General features: G+C 35.2%; 2 protein-coding genes across 6 annotated transcripts in view; both read left to right on the plus strand.

Annotated features, from left to right (window-relative positions):
- The window catches only part of LOC123679335 (nephrin-like), a 176,586-nt gene that overhangs the window by 84,270 nt on the left and 71,452 nt on the right, over positions 1-20,864 (plus strand). The gene's annotated exons all lie outside the window — the stretch shown is intronic.
- On the plus strand, positions 10,417-12,116 carry LOC123679370. Its single transcript, XM_045616942.1, has one exon. It carries the CDS (start codon positions 10,476-10,478, stop codon positions 12,024-12,026), a length of 1,551 nt encoding a protein of 516 aa, XP_045472898.1. The 5' UTR covers positions 10,417-10,475; the 3' UTR covers positions 12,027-12,116.

Raw genomic sequence — 20,864 nt, forward strand, 5'->3', positions numbered from 1 at the left:
AAGTTGTCCCCCTCGAAACAGAAATCGACCTGTCCGAGCATTTCTATCGAAAAACTTTATTTCGTCTGTAATCTCGTCTGTTTCGTTTTCAAATGGCCACCCTGTATATCGTCACTTGGTCTTTCTGATATCTCAGTTGAAAATTGATTATTTCAGTTTTTTAACGAATATGAAAAATATAATTGATAGCAATCCTAATTTCGCTTATAATGAAATGATTTTTTTTACGAAAAGGGAGTACCCACTTGACAAAAATCCTCAACATTTTATTATGATACAATCAAAGACCACCATTTCAGTTTATGATTTCTAATAATAATAATCATTTGGATCGTTCGAATAAAACAAACTATATATAGAGAATTCTCTCTTTAACTGAAACCTCGTTAACTCGAAATCCACGATAACTCGAATTATTTTCAACCCCTTGAAAAAAACTGTCTAATCCAAAAAGTTATCCATGCATAACTGGAAATGATTTCAATATGAAGAAATCTGCAGCTGAGGCTCATCGAATGCTCTCAAATACCTATGGTGAGGCTGATATTAGTGAAAGAAAGGTGCCGAAAGTGATTTCATCGCTTCAAGAGCGGGATTTTGAAATCGAAGAACAGCGGTGGAAGAGAGAAGGTTTTCGAAGATGCAGAATTGGAGGCATTACTTGGTTAAGACTCGTGTCAAACGCAACAAGAATTTGCAGGATCATTGGGAGTGACGCAACAAGCTATTTTAAAACGCCTGAAAATCATGGGATTGATTCAGAAAAAAGGAAATTGGATGCCGTACGAGTTGAAGCTGGGAAATGTTGAACGGCTTTTGTTTGCTTGTGAATAGCTGCTTGCAAGGACGGAATTGATTCTGCATCGCATTGCGACTGGAGATGAAACAATCGGTTCATTACGATAATTCCAAGCGCATAAAATCATGGGGATATCCCGGTCAAGCTTCCACGTCCGAATTGAATATTCACGTTTCCAAGGTCATAGTGGGACCAGCTCGGCGTAGTAAGTGTATTATGAGTTGTTAAAATCGACTGAAACAGTTACAGGCGATCGTTATCGAACGCAATGAATGCGAGCATTGAAAGACAAACGGTCGCAATGCAACGAGAAACATGATAAAGTGATTTTACAACATGCTCGACTTCATGTTGCGAAAGTGGTCACGACATACTTGGAAACGTTGAAATGGAAAGTCCAACCCCACTCGCCTTATTCTCCAGACGTTGCTCCCTCGAACTATCAGTCGTTTCGATCAATGACACACGGACTGTCTGACCAGCATTCCTGGTCTTATGACAAAGTAAAAATTGGATCGATTCGTGAATCGCTTCAAAAGATGATCAGTTTTTTCAACGCGGGATTCATACACAGACCAAAAGATAGGAGAAAGTAGTGGCCAGCGAAGGACAACTCTTTGAATCATAAATGTATAACCAGTTTTTTGCAATAAAGACTCGAATTTTGGGGAGAAAAACGGCGGAAGCAAAGTTGTACGCTTATGTATTTCTGCAAACTCGTGCGCCCAGCGACCTCAGACAAAAAAATATTCTTCAAAGGATGAAGAGGTGAGTTTCACATCGATTTCCTAAATTTACTCAAGTAATCTCCTGTAAATTGAGGAAATGAACATTTATGAATATATATTAGAATGGTGGGAGAGACAACAAAATGTTTTTCCAAACTTGGCTGAAATGGTTGAAAAATTTGTTTATCAACACCAGCATATTGAAAGACAGTTTTCCATAGCTGCTTACAAGAACCCAAAAATCCATAAGATGAGTCATGTGACTAGATCCTGGATGAAAAATGATGTAATCAAATAGAACTTGGAGTTTTTTCAACAGGGACGGCGCGAGCAATTTTGGCGCCTGAAGCAAAGAAGTTTTTGGCGCCCATGCTGAAAAAGTAACAATAACCACATGACCACCCTCATAAACCCCCCCCCCCCCTACCAAATAAGATCACCTGCTCCGATGAAAATACAGAACTTTCTACTTCCGATGAAGAATCTAGTAATCGTGCTTGAAAGAAATTCAATTCTAGTGAATGAAGAACATTGAAATATTTTAATATATTATATTATGCCGGTTTTTTTTAAGGTATTTTGATTAAATAAAACAGCTACTTACTCTGTAGGTATCTTGATTTATTCCTGGATTTCTACGACACCGATGAAAAATGCGTATAAGTAATATATCTGATATTCACTTTCACAATCCACAGCGTACGATTGATGAAAGATTACCTATCATAATACAAGATACAAAGGGTGGTAGGGCATGCATTTAGCGTAAAAACTAAGTGCGATTAAAAACATGAGTTCTGCTGAAAACATTTAACAGTTTTGAATGCAAAATCGTAGGAATTGTCCATATTATGTTGAATGTGTAAACAACTTCCACATAATTCGAAAGCGAATAAAGTGATGTTTTTCGTCTTTGTGAAATACATTTCATTCCTCTTTCAATTAGGATAATAGGCAATGCTGCTTATATTGGTTGGGTTGCCATGTGTTATTTATTGAACAGGCGGCTTAATAAAGACGGTTATTGCAGAGAATGTTGTTGTTTTTAAGAATCAAGGCTATATTTTTTTAGAGATATGATAAGGCGGCCAAAATCTGGGCTTAATTGCCGCCCCTCGATTAGAGGCGCCTGAAACAGTCGCTTCACTGTTTCACCCCTAACGCCGGCTCTGTTTCTCAATATTGGGAAACTATTTTTTTATATAATAAAGTGATTTCATTTAAGTTCCTATTTCAAAAAAGTTCATATCGAATACAATGAGTTTCATAAATAAAATTGCAAGGTTCTATTTCATTTCATCAATTTTTTATTGATGTGCATACTACACAATGAAACTACTAAAAATCAAGAAGCTTGATAGAATGCACTCTAATTTTGAACTTGATAAATGAAAACTTGATTTGACATTGAAAAACTACTACTTGACTAGAAATTGACTTGATTTCAAGTCGAGTAGCTTGAATATCAAGTCAAGCCGAAATCACTAGACATATTTCCCGTGCCTCATATTAAGGTGATGTCTGATCTTGAAGAAAAAATGTTGTTCCTAACACGTACGCGAAGTGCGTTTTCCGCACGCAAAAATTTATCCGAAATGCGCTTCGCGCTGTTTGGTACTTGTGTCCGGGAACCTGGAAAAAAGAAAGAAAAATAACTATTTTTTTTGAGCAGAAGCGAATTCCTGTCTACTCAACCCAACCAAACCAGTTTAAATGTTTGTATACTTAGGAATATTAAATTTAGTTGATGCATATTCGAATCATTCAACTGAACCAAGAATATGACTGCTTTGTCATTTGTCAACTTCATTTATAAAAAATTAGACGAGGGGCTTTTCGTTGCAGGCCTCTTTTTTGATTTGTCACGTGCTTTCGATGTTCTCTCATGTGAGTTCATAGAGAGTAAGCTATATAATGTAGGTTTTCGTGGCATATTTCTTGAGTGGGTGACTAGTTTCATCACTAATCGTAATATGACTGTTAGAGTGGGTGCTGCTTCGCCCCCTTCATGTAAAATTAATTTAGGATTTCCTCAGGGCTCTGTGCTGGGACCGCTCCTATTTCTTTTGTTTATAAACGATCTACCGGATTATATTGATCCAGGTATCCTGTCTATATTTGTTGATGTGTCGATGGCGGTCTCAGCACAGAGTCCTGATGAACTCACGGCAATATGTAATAAACTTATTTGCAAGCTTGTGGAGTGGTGTCATTCAAATGGTCTGATTTTAAATATCAACAAGACTGAATGTATATATTTTCGCATTCGCAACTCTCATACGGATCGTTTGGTTTTGGGATGTTTGGGTGAGCAAGTAACTTCCAGAGATACTGTTAAGTTTTTGGGAATACACTTGGACTGTTCTCTGAGATGGGATCACCAAGTCGAGTCAGTTTGTAAAAAAATGGGTAGTTCTTATTACGCTATAAGCAGAATTAAAGACTCGTTATCCATAGAGTCATTTTTAAGTATTTATTATAGTTTGGTTTATTGCTTTCTTGATTATAATGTCATGTTGTGAGGAAATTCGATTGATTCCAGTAGAGTATTTGTGGCTCAAAAGAAGATATCACGTTTAATTTTCAACTTGAATTCACGTGATTCATGTAAGCCTTTTTTTGGAAGATATAAAATTTTTACTCTTCCTAGTTTATATATCTACAGAACATGAACAATTGATGGTTAAATAATCAGGTTTCCATCACTATTCCACCAGAAATATTACAACTTTTTGTATTCCAGCTCATGCAACAACTAAATTTGAATGTTCTCCTATTTACCAGGCAATTATTTTGTACAACCATTCACCTGTTTCTATTAAACTGTTGAGTGTAATAAGGTTCAAGAAATTGGTAACATGTGAATTGCTTAAAAATGCTATTATTCCATAAGTGAATATCTAGCTGATAAAATTCTATTTCTTACTTAGTTATAGTATTAGGATTGATTTTTCTTTCCTTTTTTCAGTTTGACTTATCTTATACATATTTGTATGTCTTATGGGATCAATAAAGGTTATTATTATTATTATGGCAACAAAAAAAACGTGAGGTGGTTACACGAATTTAGAGGATGAACATTCGATAATGGACCTACATTCAAATCGAATTTCCGAATCTTACAGAGAATCAATCACTCATATGCACGTCGTATACGTGTCGCGACAAATTGAATTCCTTTCCCCTCAAGTCAACATCAAAGCCGACAAGAATTTTTAAGCGGTGCGGCAATATGCGAAGCAAAATTCGCACTATGAAGTCCGCAGAACGATGTTTCGACCTCCTCTGTAAAACACTTCGGAAAGTAACATGGGGTTAATTTCATTTTTCGCTCGAACTAGGATGTTGCCTTAAGAGCAGCCGGATGAGTAGGAGGTAGTTACGTGACACTGTTCAAATTGCCTGCGGAACTGAACACGACAGGGGCGTAGCGATTGGGGAGCAGTTGATCCAGGGCGTAATGTTCATGGGGCACCTGAAACAACTTCAAAAATATAGGAGAAAAAATATTTTTGAGCAAAATCAACGTTATGCTTAACAGGCCATTTGAAAGTCCCCGGTCTAACATTAGTCCAGTAGACAAATAGAAAGAAGGTGAGTTTGCTGGCAAAAATTCCGAACTTAATGAAACTTCTACAGGTTGTTCGGGGGTGTTGTGGGATGACTCTGTCAAGTTATCCAACATGAGGAACCTGTGCTTACTTGAGGAGGGCCGAAGAACCCCACATTTTTGGACTTTTTTCGGATTATATATAATCATTATTTTCAATTAATTTTTGGTTATTATTTATTGAACAGCTGCAGTGAGCATAGATATCAAAAAAGCGTTCGATAGTATATGGACGAAGGGTTTACTTTATAAACTGTACAAGAAAAAACACTCCAGCTTACCTTGTGCATATCATCGAGTCTTATTTAGAGGAGAAATAATTAATAGTAAGAATAAATGACACATTTTCAGACTACTTCATTCCCATGCAAGGTACACCTCAAGGATCACCGCTCTCTCCACTCCTATTTAACGTGTATTGCGGTGACATTGGACCACCTCCAGATGTCAACCAGTACACGTTACAATATGCGGATGACACCATGGCCATCTCTCATGAGAAAACACTTAAAAGATGCTTGGAAAACCTGCAAACTCATATAAATTACATCACAGCATGGTTGGACAGATGGAGACTCAAAGTTAACCCAGCGAAATCACAACTTGTAATTTTCAATCACAAAATCCATGAAAATTCTCCAACTATCACCATAAAAAATAAAAAAGTTAAACCTTCACCATCCATAAAATACCTCGGAATCCATTTGGACAACAAAGCAAGCTTGAAACTGCACGCCAACATAACGAAGAAAAAAGCTATCAATAGAGCGAAACATTTCAAATGCCTAACATATAAGGACCAAGGAATTGACATGAAAACGGCAATAAAAATCTATAGAACAATATGCAGGCCAATAATAGAGTATGGTCATCCTCTTTACGCAAATTGTAAAGAATCCTTATGAAAGATAATAGAAGTTGCTGAAACCTCATCGCTTAGGACTATCACAAAGTTGAGAAATCCAAGAAACCGCCTACATAATCCATCTAATAATCTCCTCTACAATTTAACAAAGGTAGAACCAATCAGAGAACGCATCAAGAAGTTGAATGAAAGATTTGGTAGAAGATTGGAGGATGCAGATGACGTTCTTGTGCAGTTCCATTATGATCCAGTTAGCCAGATACATATAAAATTTCCTACCTGCACCCTACCAGAAAAACTTAGAACCTTTTGATTTATTCTATATATACATATGTCTTTCTTTTTTTTTTTTGTAATCTGACTATTGTGATTTGAATTTCTTGGGCTGAAGGACTTAGGTCAATTGCCTTAAATACAGTTATTTATTTTTATTTATTTTATTTATTGATTTTAACCAGTAAATCTGATTCTCAAGGTTCAAAATAATTATGGGTTGATAGGAATATACAGTAAGGTGATAACATGCCACGATAACATTGAAATATCTACTCTTCACATAAACATGGGCTTTTAGTCAAAGCTATCTCCCCCCTCCACCTCCCTATGTTTCAATATGTCGATATTTATGAGTAATTTCTATGATTACCATAGAACAGCTGATACTTGTTATTTAGAGGGTCAAAACCTTTGTTTTCTGCCAATTTTTGACATTTTTGGAAAATTCCTCTAATTTTGATTGGCTGTATCTCGGACCTCGGTTGATATAAGTGTTAGAAGAAAGTTTCGGGAAACAAAATTACGAGGGATTCAATTATCTACAACTTTAAAAATGAACGTTTTGGTCAAAAACCAATTGAGTTGAAAGTTATAAGCAAAAAACCGAAAAATGTCCGAAAATGTTGTCGTTCTTTAGCCCCTCCTCAAGCACCCCCAAACAACCTGTAGAAGTTTCATTAAGTTCGGAATTATTTCCAGCAAACCCAACTTTTTTTGCTTTGTCACTGGAATATTATGTTTGATATTGGGATTACGGGAAAGTCTGTGGATGCAAAATTGTAGAGAATTCAATTGTCTTCAACTTTGAAGATGAACTTTTTGGTTGAAAACTACATAGTTCAGAAGTTATGAGCAAAAAACTGGAAAAAGTTCGCAAATGTTGAGGTTCTTCGGCCATCCTCAAGTTAGCACAGGGTCCTTGTGTTGGATAACTTGACATAGTCATGCCACAGCAACCTCGAACAACCTGTAGAAGTTTCATCAAATTCGGAATTTTTTCCAGATAAAATGTATTTACCACTGGACTACATAGTAAAAACACATTTTTTTTGGCAAAATGTGATTTTATTATTCAACATAGTTGCCTTCGAGGTCGATACAGCGATTTTAGCGATCTTCCAACTTTTCTATACCATTTTTGTAGTACGATTTGTCTTTCGCTTCAAAATAGGCCTCAGTTTCGGGTACTTTTTCATTGCCGCTGAATTTCTTTCCAGCGAGCATTCTTTTGAGGTTTGAGATCAAGAAAAAGTCGCTGGTGGCCAAATCCGGCGAATACGGTGGATGCAGAAGCAATTCGAAGCCCAATTCATGCCATTTTGCCGTTGTTTTCATTGATTTGTGACGAGGCGCATAGCCTCGATGAGAGAGCACCTTCAGATATTTTAGTTCTTCAAAATAACACCGATTTTTTCAGAGGGCTCCACTTCACGGAACGATTTTTTCCAGTAAATGTCGATTAAAACGTGAGTACAACTAGATGGCGCTTAACATCAACAAAATCGAATAAAGCACTACATTGTCTTACTATCCTTTCCTTTTACTATGGTTATACTATCGATTGTGTGATTTCTATTTATGCACAAAGTTTAAATTTTGTTGATTGATCTTCTTCTCTTCTCATTATGCCAACCAATTTTTTTTAAATTGGTGAAAATTCAGATGAAGAAAAATTTTCAATTTCACGGAATATTCCGTGCTTTTTAGATGACGATGCATTCGTAGAAATATGGACATCTATAAAAAAATAATTTCAATATTATGGAATCAAGTTGGAAATCAGTACAGTAGCTGATTGAAGTATCAAGAATTTTATTGAATAACAATCAAATCAATAACTGAGTATAACAAAATAAGTCATTAATAATTTGGAAAAAATTATACAGGGTGATTCACCGCGATAGCCTTGTAGACATTTATTGTCTATTTTTTGGATGATCTTTCCCCCTAAAATCTGAAATCTAAAAATTAGGATTATGATATTGTTCGACATTTTCTACCAAGCTTAAATATTCTTGAAGCTTGAGCTCTCACAGTTATACAAGGAATGAAAAAAATTGTATAATTCTATAAATTCTGAAAATTTGCATGTTTGGGTTTGAAGCGATGATCTTTCTCTCTGAAATAACTTCAGACCTCTACAACTCTACTACTTTCTTATTCCAAATGGCACACCCAGTATATTATTGCCTCATGAGATAGCTTTTTTGATGACAATTTCAGCAATATGCCATACCTAGGGTAAAAACTCAACGGTTCATGAGTTAATGGGATTCTCATGAAAAAATGGTTGCTATGAGGACCAAAGTTCTTTTGGATATTTCTGCAGATAATTTTTTTCGAAAAAACCTTTTCATTTTCGATTCTGCAAATATGTAGTACTATAAGACAGTTTTCAGTTTGGAGCAAAAATTTACAGGGTGTTTATCATAAATACTGAGAGCAGTATAAGAGGAAAAGGGCTCGAAAACAGTTGTAAAGTGTTATTTGGAAAAAAGGGAAATACTTAAAATCGTGTAAATAGTGTTGAAAACCACATTGACCGTGTGATAAGGGAGATTGACACGGGACGCAAAATTCAATCTGGTGCAATTTCCCTACGTCACTGGAACACCAAACGTAAATGTAACGTTTAACGGTTACCGAGAGAAATGGGTTTCTCTGATTCACAAAGATCCGGCAGGTTCACAAATAAGGGAATACATTTAGGGAATTATTCCAACCTCCCTGAGAGAGATCCATCTTCAGATGTAAAGGACTAGAAGAGCAATAATTGTGACGATAGAACTGTATCTACATTATGAAGAATCGAAGAAGGATCATAACTACTCCACACAGTTAGAAATTGCGTTTTTTTTCTCATTCCTCGATAACTCTTGAAGTATTCGTTTTAGGTATAAGGTTTGCTTAAGTAACACTCTTATTTTTATACGTAGAATTGAATAAAAATGTAGGTTATAATTTGAAAATCTTGAGTTCTAATGAATGTGAGTTGTCCAAGTTCATGTTTTTTTGTGAAACACCCTGTATATTTTGGGCCCAAACCGCAAACAATCCTCTAATACTGCGTATTCGCAGATTCGAAAATTGATAAGGTTTTTTCGAAATAACTCTTTTCAGCAGAAATATCAAAAAAAACCTAAGGCCACAATTTTTTTCATAAGAATCTCATTAACTCATGAACCGTTGAGTTTATACTCAAGTTAAGGCATATTGCTGAAATTGTCATCAAAAAAGCTATCCAATGAAGCAATATAATTATATATTGGGCGTGCCATTTGAAATAAGAAAGCAGTAGTCTATTTCCGGTATAACCGGAAATTATAGAGATCTAACATTATTTCAGAAAAAAAGATCATTGTCTCAATCCAAACATGCAAATTTTCAGTGCAAAGTTATGATTAGTTTTCGAATGAAAAGATCATTATTAGAAAATAAAAAAATTCAAAAAAATATTTATAGAATTTTTTTTATTTCTAGTGAAACTGTAAGAGCTCATGCTTCAAGAATATTTTAGCTCGGTAGAGAATGTTGCACAATATCATAATCCTAATTTTCAGATTTCAAATAGGTCAAGTACTGAAGTACTCCAGAAACGTCTAATAGGCAACCGAACTTGGGACACCCTGTATAAATATTTGAATCATGTGAATTCTCAAGAAAATACTCAAAAGCTATTTTCACATGAAAAAACTGCTTAATTTTCGACAAGCTTTCGCCCTCTTAAAATATTTGATCACATCTAGTAACACCCTGTTCATACAATTATAATTAGAATACCGTAGAATTTCAATTATTATATTATATTGAACTATATTTTCTGAAGATGGCTGTACACGTAAAAAAAGTCCTAATATACTTTATTATATTCTGTCGTTCAAAGCACTTTGGAGTTAATTCATTAACGAGATGGTCAATTCACATTCATTTACTCAAAATCAAACTCACAGAATATAAAGCGATAAATAATAACCAGGTCCCTCTTATAACTACAAATGTCATATGGTAATCACGGGTATATTTGTGGTTAACGTTCAATTTACTCTATGAATTTTCTGTGATCGATGTCAAACGCGGTATAAAAAATAATGATTGACCGCTCTGTGTTCATTATACTCTATGCATGATACCCTCTAACTTGTCATTTGCAATCGATAACGTAAGTGTATTGTATCTCTTTCCGAATTCAAATACAATATGGAGAAAATGTATTCTAAAAACAATTATTGTGTTTCTTGGAAAACCCATTCTAAGCATGTATTCAAATCGTTATGTTGTTTAATGGAACATCAAAGTTTAGTGGATATCGCTATCTGTTGTGGTAACAAAACTCTTCATGCACATAAATGTATACTGGCCGCGAACAGTCATTATTTCAAGGATGAATTCGAGAAGAACCCATCTGTGGAACAAATTGTAATATCCGGATTCGACTTTGGCGTCCTGAAGTCTATCATTGAATTCATGTATTGTGGAGAAACCATTATTGAAGAGGAAAATGTGAAATTTCTGATTGGTGCAGCTAAACTTTTTCAAGTGAGGGGTCTTGATACTTTATTCTCCGACAGACAAGAACATCAGCACTTGATCGAGGACGTTCATATTCCGTACCCTCAGTTCATGAGTAATAAACCGAAATATCCAGTGGCGTATCATGGCTCCAGTAACTCTCAATTAACGAATGACACTGGTTTGAAGATAACTTCCTTCAACATTAATGATCCCTTCAACAAAAAAAAATTGAAAAGGAAATATTTGAGGTCTGAAGCGGAAAAAGCTTGTGCGAAAGAGGCTCATGCTAGTAGAATGGCGTTGGCACATTTACAAAAAGAGATTGCCACTACATCCCAAGTGAATTCCTTCATAATTGAAGAGTCTTGTACTGAAACAACTGTTGAAAATTTTATTCCTCATGCTGATGATTCCTGTATAGATGTGACAAAAACTGTACAGCCTGTTCAATTAATCGATTACACTGATGCAAGTGGAGGTTTCAATTGTAACAGTACGTTGAATGCGAAGAAGAATCTTTTACAGTTTGCTACTCAAAATCCACAAGAACTCATGTCCGATAAGTTGAAAACCATATTTGGCGCAGATTCTCAATCCGATATTGAAATTATTTTTAAAACTAACGATGGAAATTTTGTTACCGTGAACGATGAAGTTTTGCAGAATATATCTAAGGGTGGTCTTCAGTATCAAATAGTCGATGAGGATGGACACGTTGGCGAAATTCAGGATCTCAAACCTGCAACAGAAAAGATGGATAGTCACCATGGTATAGAAATAATAAAAGACTTCATGAGATCGGCAAAAATATCATCTTCGGCACCATCCACAACATGTTCAGGAGGTTCTATCATTATTAACGATGGAATGGAAAACGAGCACGAAGCTATTCCCGGATTTAAAGTTGGACAATCTACGTTGACATCTACCGATTCGGAGTTTGCCGATAGGAAACCTATCCAGTTCATGTTGATTGACAACGGAGACTTCCATGATGGTATTATAGATACCTATCCTCATCCCATCAAGATCACGACGGAGAAGGAATCGACAGACTTGTCGAAGCATCTGAACGCGGAGGATTTTTCCAGTTTCAGTACGGTTGGGGAAAGAGATAGCTCCATGGATTTTGATAAGTCTGCATTGAAATTTTCGCCTGATATATTCTTCGCAGATCCTTCTAATTCAAGCACCGAAACAGTGGATCAAAAATTTTCACTAACCCGGCAAACTTAGCATTTTCATTGTATTTATATGAGTTATAGTTTCGAGATTTTTATGACTGAATAATTGATTTTATAGTTTTCAATAAATAATAATAATAATAATGGTTCCTTATTTTATATCCCTTTCATAAACTACAAGTTACTTGGACACGAAGTGAAACAGTGTCAAAACAAAAGAAATATATCTATATCTACAATCATAATTAACTTAGAAATTCCTCTAAACTGTAAGGATTCTAAAAGAAATTTATGTATTATTTTCTTGAAAAATTTTTCATCTCTTATATTTTTGATATTATTCATATATTTATATTTTATATTTATGATTATTATAATAATAATAATAATAATAATAATAATAGTATTTATTTCCAGAATTGTATCTACAATTACAAAATGAAAACAAGTCAAAAAATTCTTTACAAATGAAACTACTATACCTATGCTATATGTACATGACAAAAGTCTATAAATTCAAGTATTGAATATGGTTCACATTTTATTAACATTGCTAATAATTCTCTTTTGAAGAGTTTCAATTCCTTAATGGCTCTCATTTTTTTAGGTAGATGATTGAAGAGTTTCATACTCATATAAAAATTATTACGCTCCGTACTCGTTAGTTTGTGAATAGGTAGTAGATAATCAATCATTCTCCTGGTATTATTCACATTTCTAAAATTCTGAAAATAGGAATTGTTCTTGAATAAAAATAACAAAATTTTATAGATATATAGACCAGGTGCAGTTAGTATATTATATCTTCTGAATATACCCCGACATGATTCCCTGTATTTCATGTGAAACATTATCCTCATAGCCATCTTCTGAGCGATGAACACGCGTTCAGCCTGGGTGCTCCCACCCCAGAAAATGATTCCATATGCCATAATTGATTGAAAATTTGCAAAATAAACAATCCTCAAGGTGTCTATATCTATTCTATTTCTAATGGCTCTTAGTGTATATATGATCGTATGCAGTCTCTTCGTCACTGATTCACAATGCAACCCCCAACCAAGATTGCTCTCAATAAATACACCTAATAATTTAGTACAAGATCTTACTTGAACTATTCCATTGTCAAAAGTGATACTCTCCGGAAATGTTAGATTTGGGCGATTAGTTGAAAACATTAAAACATTAGTTTTATTCCCATTGAGAACTAAACCATTTTCGATACACCATTTTTCAATCACTGTCATTGATGTTTTCAAAGTGTTCATGACATCTCCAATAGTCTGCCCTGATATTAAAACATTAGCGTCATCAGCATATAAATATGTTTCTATATGTTCTTCTCTAGGTGATAGATGTTCAATTGTTAAATTATGTTGTGGTGAAGTCTCAGTTGAATAGGTAGTAGATGGAGAAAGTATAAGTTGATCTTGAGGAACCAGAACCTTCTGGAAAATTTCGGGTAAGTCGTTGATATACACTACGAATATATTCAACTTGTCTCTGGGATGTTGCTAAAAACCTTTTGGGATAGAGATAGTCCTCATTTCTTGTCTCGTAAAATGTTTTTTGATGTTCATATTTTCCAAAAAGTTTTGTATTGGGAGGATACATTCCTGAATATATACTGCGTAAATAGCCAAGACTCCCATCTTCTTGAATTCGTTTCTGCAGGATTGGTCAAATTTCAGGTTATTCATTATTCTGACTGCCTTCTTCTATACATCAAAAAGTTATTTAATATTTCCATAAAATATGACACCAAAACCCAATTTTGATTCTTTAATTGAACACTGTTTTCAAGTGAGTTTTACTGATTTATTTGGATGTAATTGAAAAACCCAAGGGAAAACCATATTTTCTCATAGGAGTCATAGGTAGTTTACGTGTTTTTTCCAATTTGAATTGGTTGGTTTGAAAAATGGTAATTGTGTTTTTTCATTGTTTATAATCAGATTGTTGTATTCAAACCATTCTTTTGATTTCCTAAGCTACTTTCACATAGGTGTTCCAGCTCATGGAAGCATCTCTCAATCATAAGCGTATCAGTATAGTCTGCATAATTTATATAGGTCACTTTTCTTTTATTTGTTTCAAACATTAGTCCATAGTCATTTAGGCATATTATAAAAAATAGGGGGCAAGCAATCTGATGGTTTCTTCCTTCGATTCTATTTCTACTAATTGTATTCCTAAAGAGTTTTTTGTTTTAATACATTTATTCAGAGAAAACATATATTCATTTCGAAAATAAAATATGATTTCATATGCGTAATATCACAGGAATCAGAGTTTGTATACAAGGTGTTTTATTTAGCGATACGTAGTTATAAGGGGTAGAAATTGGATCATTTTCGACGTATTTGAATATTATATATTCAATATCAACTAAAAAGATCCAAATAGTATTTTAGAATTACAGGGAAGTTTAGCTTGGCGTATCAGTATTATTCGGAGTACTAGAAAATATTTCGTTATGAAATTTTTTGATCTCTAGTGTTGCTATAACTACCTATAGAATTTTTCAATTTGAATTGAACATCCTGTATTTATGCTAACATCCTACAGTTATATTAATGTTTCTATCACCAACTCAAGTTGCAGTGAAAATTATTTAAAAAAATTCTCTGGCACGCACTGTTGCCAAGTTAGGCATAAATTCCTGAAAGTGCGATATCTTATTATTATTTGAAAGAAAAAATTCGAATTCAGCAATCCTCCAGGGTTTTTTTCTAACGATTCCAATCCTTCATTATTGTTATTAGAAATAATAAATCGAAAGCTTATCGAGGCAAAATGGCGAATGCGATGGTTATGTCAGAAACCTTAAAAGTAACCATACTAAATGATAACTTGACATTTTCGGATAAGTATTTAATATCCTTCCATGGTTACTTTGTATTTCGAATCTGAAATCATTGTTTAGATGACAACATTTTTTATATGAATTTTTGAAATTGGAGAAAGTTTGAAACATTTTATTTATTTGAAATTGAGGTACCTATATTGCGAAAGTAAAACTCTTTTTGAAAATAAACTAATCGTCTAGTATATGATAAGAGTTTGCTAATATAAGAAATAATTCATTAGTGAAACAACAATCAAAAGCGGGAAAAAATGCGACCAGAGACAAAATATGAATTCCTCGGAACATATTCTGAGGTCATTTTCTATTCTGAAAACATGCTGACAACTGACATTTGAGAAATTTATTACTTATTGATTGTGTTCCATACTGTAATACAATTTTGGGATTATCAAAATGATCTATTTGACAAATAGAAAACATGCTGATATTATGTTCGTGTATTTGTTATGTGTGAGGGAAATAATAGAGGAAGCTTAGCTTACCAAAGATAATGGGTTTAATACTCAGATTACTGACTTCTACTTCTTCAAAAATATTTTAACCGGCATGCTACAACGAATTATTAGAGGAATAATTTTTTCTATTTCTGTATCGTAATGAGTTCATTACAGTTCTAAAAAACAGTGCTGTAATGAACTCATTACAGCATCGTTTTCAGATATATTTTTCGTTTTGTGGTTGTCTATGCTGACTTCCAATCCTATCAAATTTCAACAAACGTCAATAATTGTCAATATAATATAATTTGGGGATATAGAGAAATGATATGCTACATATTCGCAAATTCTCATAATTCTGGTAGTGTTCAATCGATTTCGTCAGACATAATTCACGAATTTAAAGTGTAATTGTAAATTATGTCTAAATTCGAAACATACGATTCATATTCAAATTCCGTAATCTGTCAATTTTCGTAACAGTCACACCAACTGCCAAGATACAATACAAAAGTCACTAGGATATATAATCTGAATTTTCCATTGAATTTCGACAATATTTCGCAAAACTTGACTGAAATAGAGAAAATATCGTCTAATACTCGTTGCAGAAGGCAATTCCAACACTCATGCGTTCCAAAACTCGCTCCTTCGTCGCTCGTTTTCGAATTTAGCATTCGTGTTGGAATAGGAGCCCATTCTGCAACTTGTTTTACAATATACTATTCAACATGATGTGGCTGGACCTCATTTTGGTTTAGAAGTGGAAAATTACTACGACAATTCTTTCCCAAATAGATAGATAGGTCGAGGAGAACCTGTTTCATAGCCTTCTCGATCTTCAGATCTTCACCCACTTGATAATTTCTCTTGGGAAAAATTGAAGGATATAGCTAGTGCTAAACACATCCAGTCAGAGAGTAATTAAATAATATCAGGTGTGTGAATAAGTCTTTCCCGTTTTTTGTAAGAGATGGCGCCACCAATACTGTGCGAGTATTTAATGGTTACATATGTCATAATCAAAGCTTATTCATCTGTCAACAATTCCACACCAACACATTAGTTGAAATTTTTTCGCATTATAAATTTTTGAAATCGTGAAAATGTCGAAATTTGAGCCGAGTCGACGTCATTTGCGGGAAGTTTCACTTTATTGGTTCAATTTGAAGAAATCTGCTGCCGAGGCGCATCGGTTGCTTCAGGAAGCTTATGGAGAAGGTTGTGTCGATGATTCAAGTGTTCGCGGATGGTTTCGACGCTTCAAAAGTGGCGATTTCGACGTGGAAGACAAGGAGCGTTCCGGGCGGCCGCAAATCTTTGAAGATCAAGAATTGGCGACTTTGCTTGATGAAGATTCGTGTCAAACGCAAGAAGAACTTGCTGAAGCATTGGGAGTTGACCGAACAACCATTTCCAAGCGTTTGAAAGCCATGGGAATGATCCAAAAGCAAGGAAATTGGGTGCCGTACGAACTGAAGCTGAGAGACGTCGAACGGCGTTTTTTCACTTGCGAACAGTTGCTTCAGCGACATAAAAGAAAGGGTTTTCTGCATCGTATCGTGACTGGCGATGAAAAGTGGATCCGTTACGATAATCCGAAGCGAAGAAAATCATGGGGACTACCCGGCCATGCATCATCATCGACGGCCAAGCCAAATATTCATGGCGCCAAGCTCATGCTCTGTATATGGTGGGACCAGCTAGGTGTGGTTTACTATGAGCTTCTGAAACCGAATGAAAGGATCACAGGCGAGGTCTATCGACGACAATTGATGCGTTTGAGCCGCGCACTGCGAGAAAAACGGCCACAATACTCCGACAGGCACGACAAAGTTATTTTGCAACATGACAATGCTCGCCCACATGTTGCACAGCCGGTGGAAACATACTTAGGAACGCTCAAATGGGAAGTCCTACCCCACCCGCCGTATAGTCCAGACATTGCTCCGTCTGATTACCATCTCTTCAGATCGATGACGCATGGCCTGGCTGACCAGCACTTCCATTCCTACGAGGAAGCCAAAAAATGGGTGGATGACTGGATAGAGGCCAAACCGGTCGAATTTTTTCGCAACGGGATTCGTATGTTGCCAGAAAGATGGGGAAAAGTTGTAGCTAGCGATGGCCAATACTTTCAATAATTCATTTGTAACCATTTTTTCACAATAAAGGCTCAAAATTTGAAAAAAACGGGAAAGACTTATTCACACACCTGAATAAATAATAAATTTTTGCGATAAATTAAAAAAAAATGGCAATATGATTCAGAAGGCTATATCCAATCTGAAAATTTGACGAGATAAATGAGTACATACAAATGCTTTTCAATTCGAACAATTCTTCGCGCAATTCAGATTTTACATAGTCACAACAGGAATATGTAAAATCTGAATTGCGCGAAATTAAGACAGGAGTACCACATGGTTCAGTTTTGGGCCGGGTGCTGTTCATACTATATGTTAATGATATTTTGAATGATATCGACTGTGATTTATTCCTAAATGCTGATGATGCCACTGTTGTTGTCCAACACGAAAACAATTTATCATTGCAAGAAAATCTACAGAGAAATTGAGGTGAATTATGTGATTGGTTCAAGATGAACTCACTGCATGTAAATTTAGATAAAACCTATGATGATAAATCGAATATTTCAGCGCTTAAGATCGATTTATACCACGTGACTTTCTCGTGATCTGCCAAAGTTCAATTACTCCTGTCTCTTCAGCGTTTTTGAGATCTCACCACTTTTCAGGTTGAGTAAAGCAATCTTAAACGTTCCTCTGATTTGCCATCTTTTCTACAAAATGCAAGAATTTAGAGTACGTTTTTACGTCTTCATTTTTGATTTTAGAAAAAACGCATTTTAGCCTTCGACAAGACTATTTGTGTGAAATTGTTATCTGAAAATTCATTAAAAAATAAATGTTTGTTGGGAAAGTTATATCATGCATATTATTCATTTCGAAAAAATATCATCTAATTTCTTTTTTCCATTCCTAAAAAAATTATTGAAAAGGACTTTCCGCAATGACGAACTTTTTAAAATTAATAATGGTGAAAACCTCATATAAATCGATGGTCTTTAGCGTAAAATGAAGCGTATTAATTTTTGAACTGATCTCTGAAACGGTATAGACCTTCTTAACCGTATAGACAGTCGCGTCTCATGTGTAGAGATGAGCGATATTTCACGAACTGTGATTTAATCACTGATATCAGAATGTCACAGGTAGTCACGGTTCCGAAAAACGAATACAGAGCGTGACGGGATCACAGTTTGAACATTTCACAGATCTTTTCAGGGCATATCATCGTCCGTTGCAATCGTAAATTATGAAGGCAGCCTGATGTTTTTATTGCTTCGGAACCTTTTTCGACTAACATAATTGCATATTTTCATGTCAATCCCAGCATCTTATGCCCGCCACTCACGAAGCGTTTTTTCGAGCGTTTGGTAGCAAGCGTCGAAGAGATTCCAGTCAGACAGCTCGGGACACGGCCGTACGACTGTAAATCAGAGTATGAACTTGACTGCCCGACTGGAATGTCTTCGACGCTAGCTACCAAACGCTCGAAAAAACGCTTCGTGAGTGGCGGGCATTAGGCAACTTCGCCTGTTTTAGGAAGTATTTTTGTAGGACTAGTTAAACAATAAATACTTGCTACAAACAAATAATAACTACTGAATCACTGCATAATTGGTGGTGGGAGTAAAATTCTAATTTTATGCTTAAACAACCCCAAAGAAATTCTTTCTATATTGAAGTTGCCGACCGAAGCAATAAATGGTACTCTGTATTATAAAAAATAAACGAAAACAAGTCTGAGACATAATAATAATTGGCGAAAGACCAGCAATCTTTGGGCTTTCTTCAAAAAAGTTTATGTAAATTATGCTACTTGTAATTTATGCAAGTTGAAATTATCTTTCAAAACCTCCTCTTCAAATTTGAGGAAACATTTGAAAAATCGATTTCCTTCTGTTACGTTCCTAACTAAAGCTGTATGAAATAAAGTGAAGAGTTGAAAATGTAAGAAAAATGGATGTTTTCATACTAATTTTTCATTGATTTTGCTTTGCTTTGAATGATAAGAGTGAGCAATTCGAGTTGCAAAGATAAACGAACTAAGGTTTGGGTGATTCATACAAATATTAATAACAATAAACCTAAACAGTGATCACGTCACGCTTTAATTTTACTGATATCATGAAGTAATGTTCACGTTTCACAACGTGATCTAGAAATCACGGTATGGCTCATCTCTAACCCTGTGTATATTATGGTCTCCAAGGGAAAAAACGAACGAGCGCTATAAAGCTCCTGGCTTCGCGTCAGTCCTCAAATGTTTGATACCCGATTTTTGTTTCCGAAAATGTCTTCCTGAATATTTTCCTCTATATGGTATGTTAATACACTTCGACCCCAATGAAATTCAGCTTCTCCCCTCTTTCCGCACAAAATTTGTTATCGATCATTCCAGAAAGAAAATCAGAACATGGTAAATCTGCCGAATTTCGACAGGTTTCGTTTCATTAGATAAGTTTCAGATTCATGAGCGGAATCCTCTAAAACATACAACTTTGAAGTCTGATTTGGGACCCATTCATTATTAGGAAGAGTACACCGCCGAAGCTGAAAACCTGAAAATTTATGCACCACAGGAGGGTAATTTTATGGATTCGCGACTTGAATGATTGGAAGTTTGGTTAATTCCACGAGCCCACTCTTTTGCAACCGTTGAATAATTCTTCGCATCTGAATTTACGGCGTACCGTTCAACGCAGGGCCGTCGCTAGGGGGTAGGCAGGGCAGGCGGTCGCCTAGGGCGGAAAAATTCAAGGGCGGCATTTCAAGCTTGATCGACAAAAATTACATGTGTAGAAATTCAAAAGACCGAATGAGATTTAATTTAGTCAGCAACAACAGAAAGGAATACCGACAAATTTAAATAACATCAAAAACCATCAAAGGTGCCGCATTATACATTATACTCATAAATATCCAGATGTGGCGTGATCCCCTCATAGTGCTTTTTTGAAGTTATTGATGTTAAAAAAACACATGCACTCATCAGGCTTGTCGATGTTCGTTTTACGTTGCCGAATTTTATTGCCACTTGGGGTTCTGGATTATTTTCTTTTCAATTCTCTAATCAGAATGTTGATTCCTCATAATGGAATGCAAAATATAAGAAAACAATTCCATTTCATCACTTCCAACTGATCCTTCTTGAAAAATATAAGAAGTTGAATTATTTCATACCACATTCCATCATTTTATAATATTCTTCTTTTTTTTGGGCGTGGGCGCATTCGAATCAAATAATGGATCATCCACATCATCCGATTATTTTACTCGATAATCTTCAACAAAAAAAAAACAAATTTTCAAGCTTTTTCCAAAATACAAACTGAGCTAGGAGCCTGAAACTACCGGGCCCTCTTTTAGGGGCGCCAAATAATGGAGGGCGGCATTATCTACCTTTTCTGGGAAATCTGGATTACTGGAATAACGAATTGAATAATTTTTTTTTATGTAAACAAAGGAGCTTTGTGGCTATGGACACTTCTGATCAG

The sequence above is a fragment of the Harmonia axyridis genome, chromosome 1 (genome assembly GCF_914767665.1).
Source record: "Harmonia axyridis chromosome 1, icHarAxyr1.1, whole genome shotgun sequence".
Classification (NCBI taxonomy): Eukaryota; Metazoa; Arthropoda; class Insecta; order Coleoptera; family Coccinellidae; genus Harmonia; species Harmonia axyridis.

Excerpts from the sequence above, each read along its gene's own strand:
- LOC123679370 (XM_045616942.1), top strand. The coding sequence starts at position 10,476 with ATGGAGAAAATGTATTCTAAAAACAATTATTGTGTTTCTTGGAAAACC.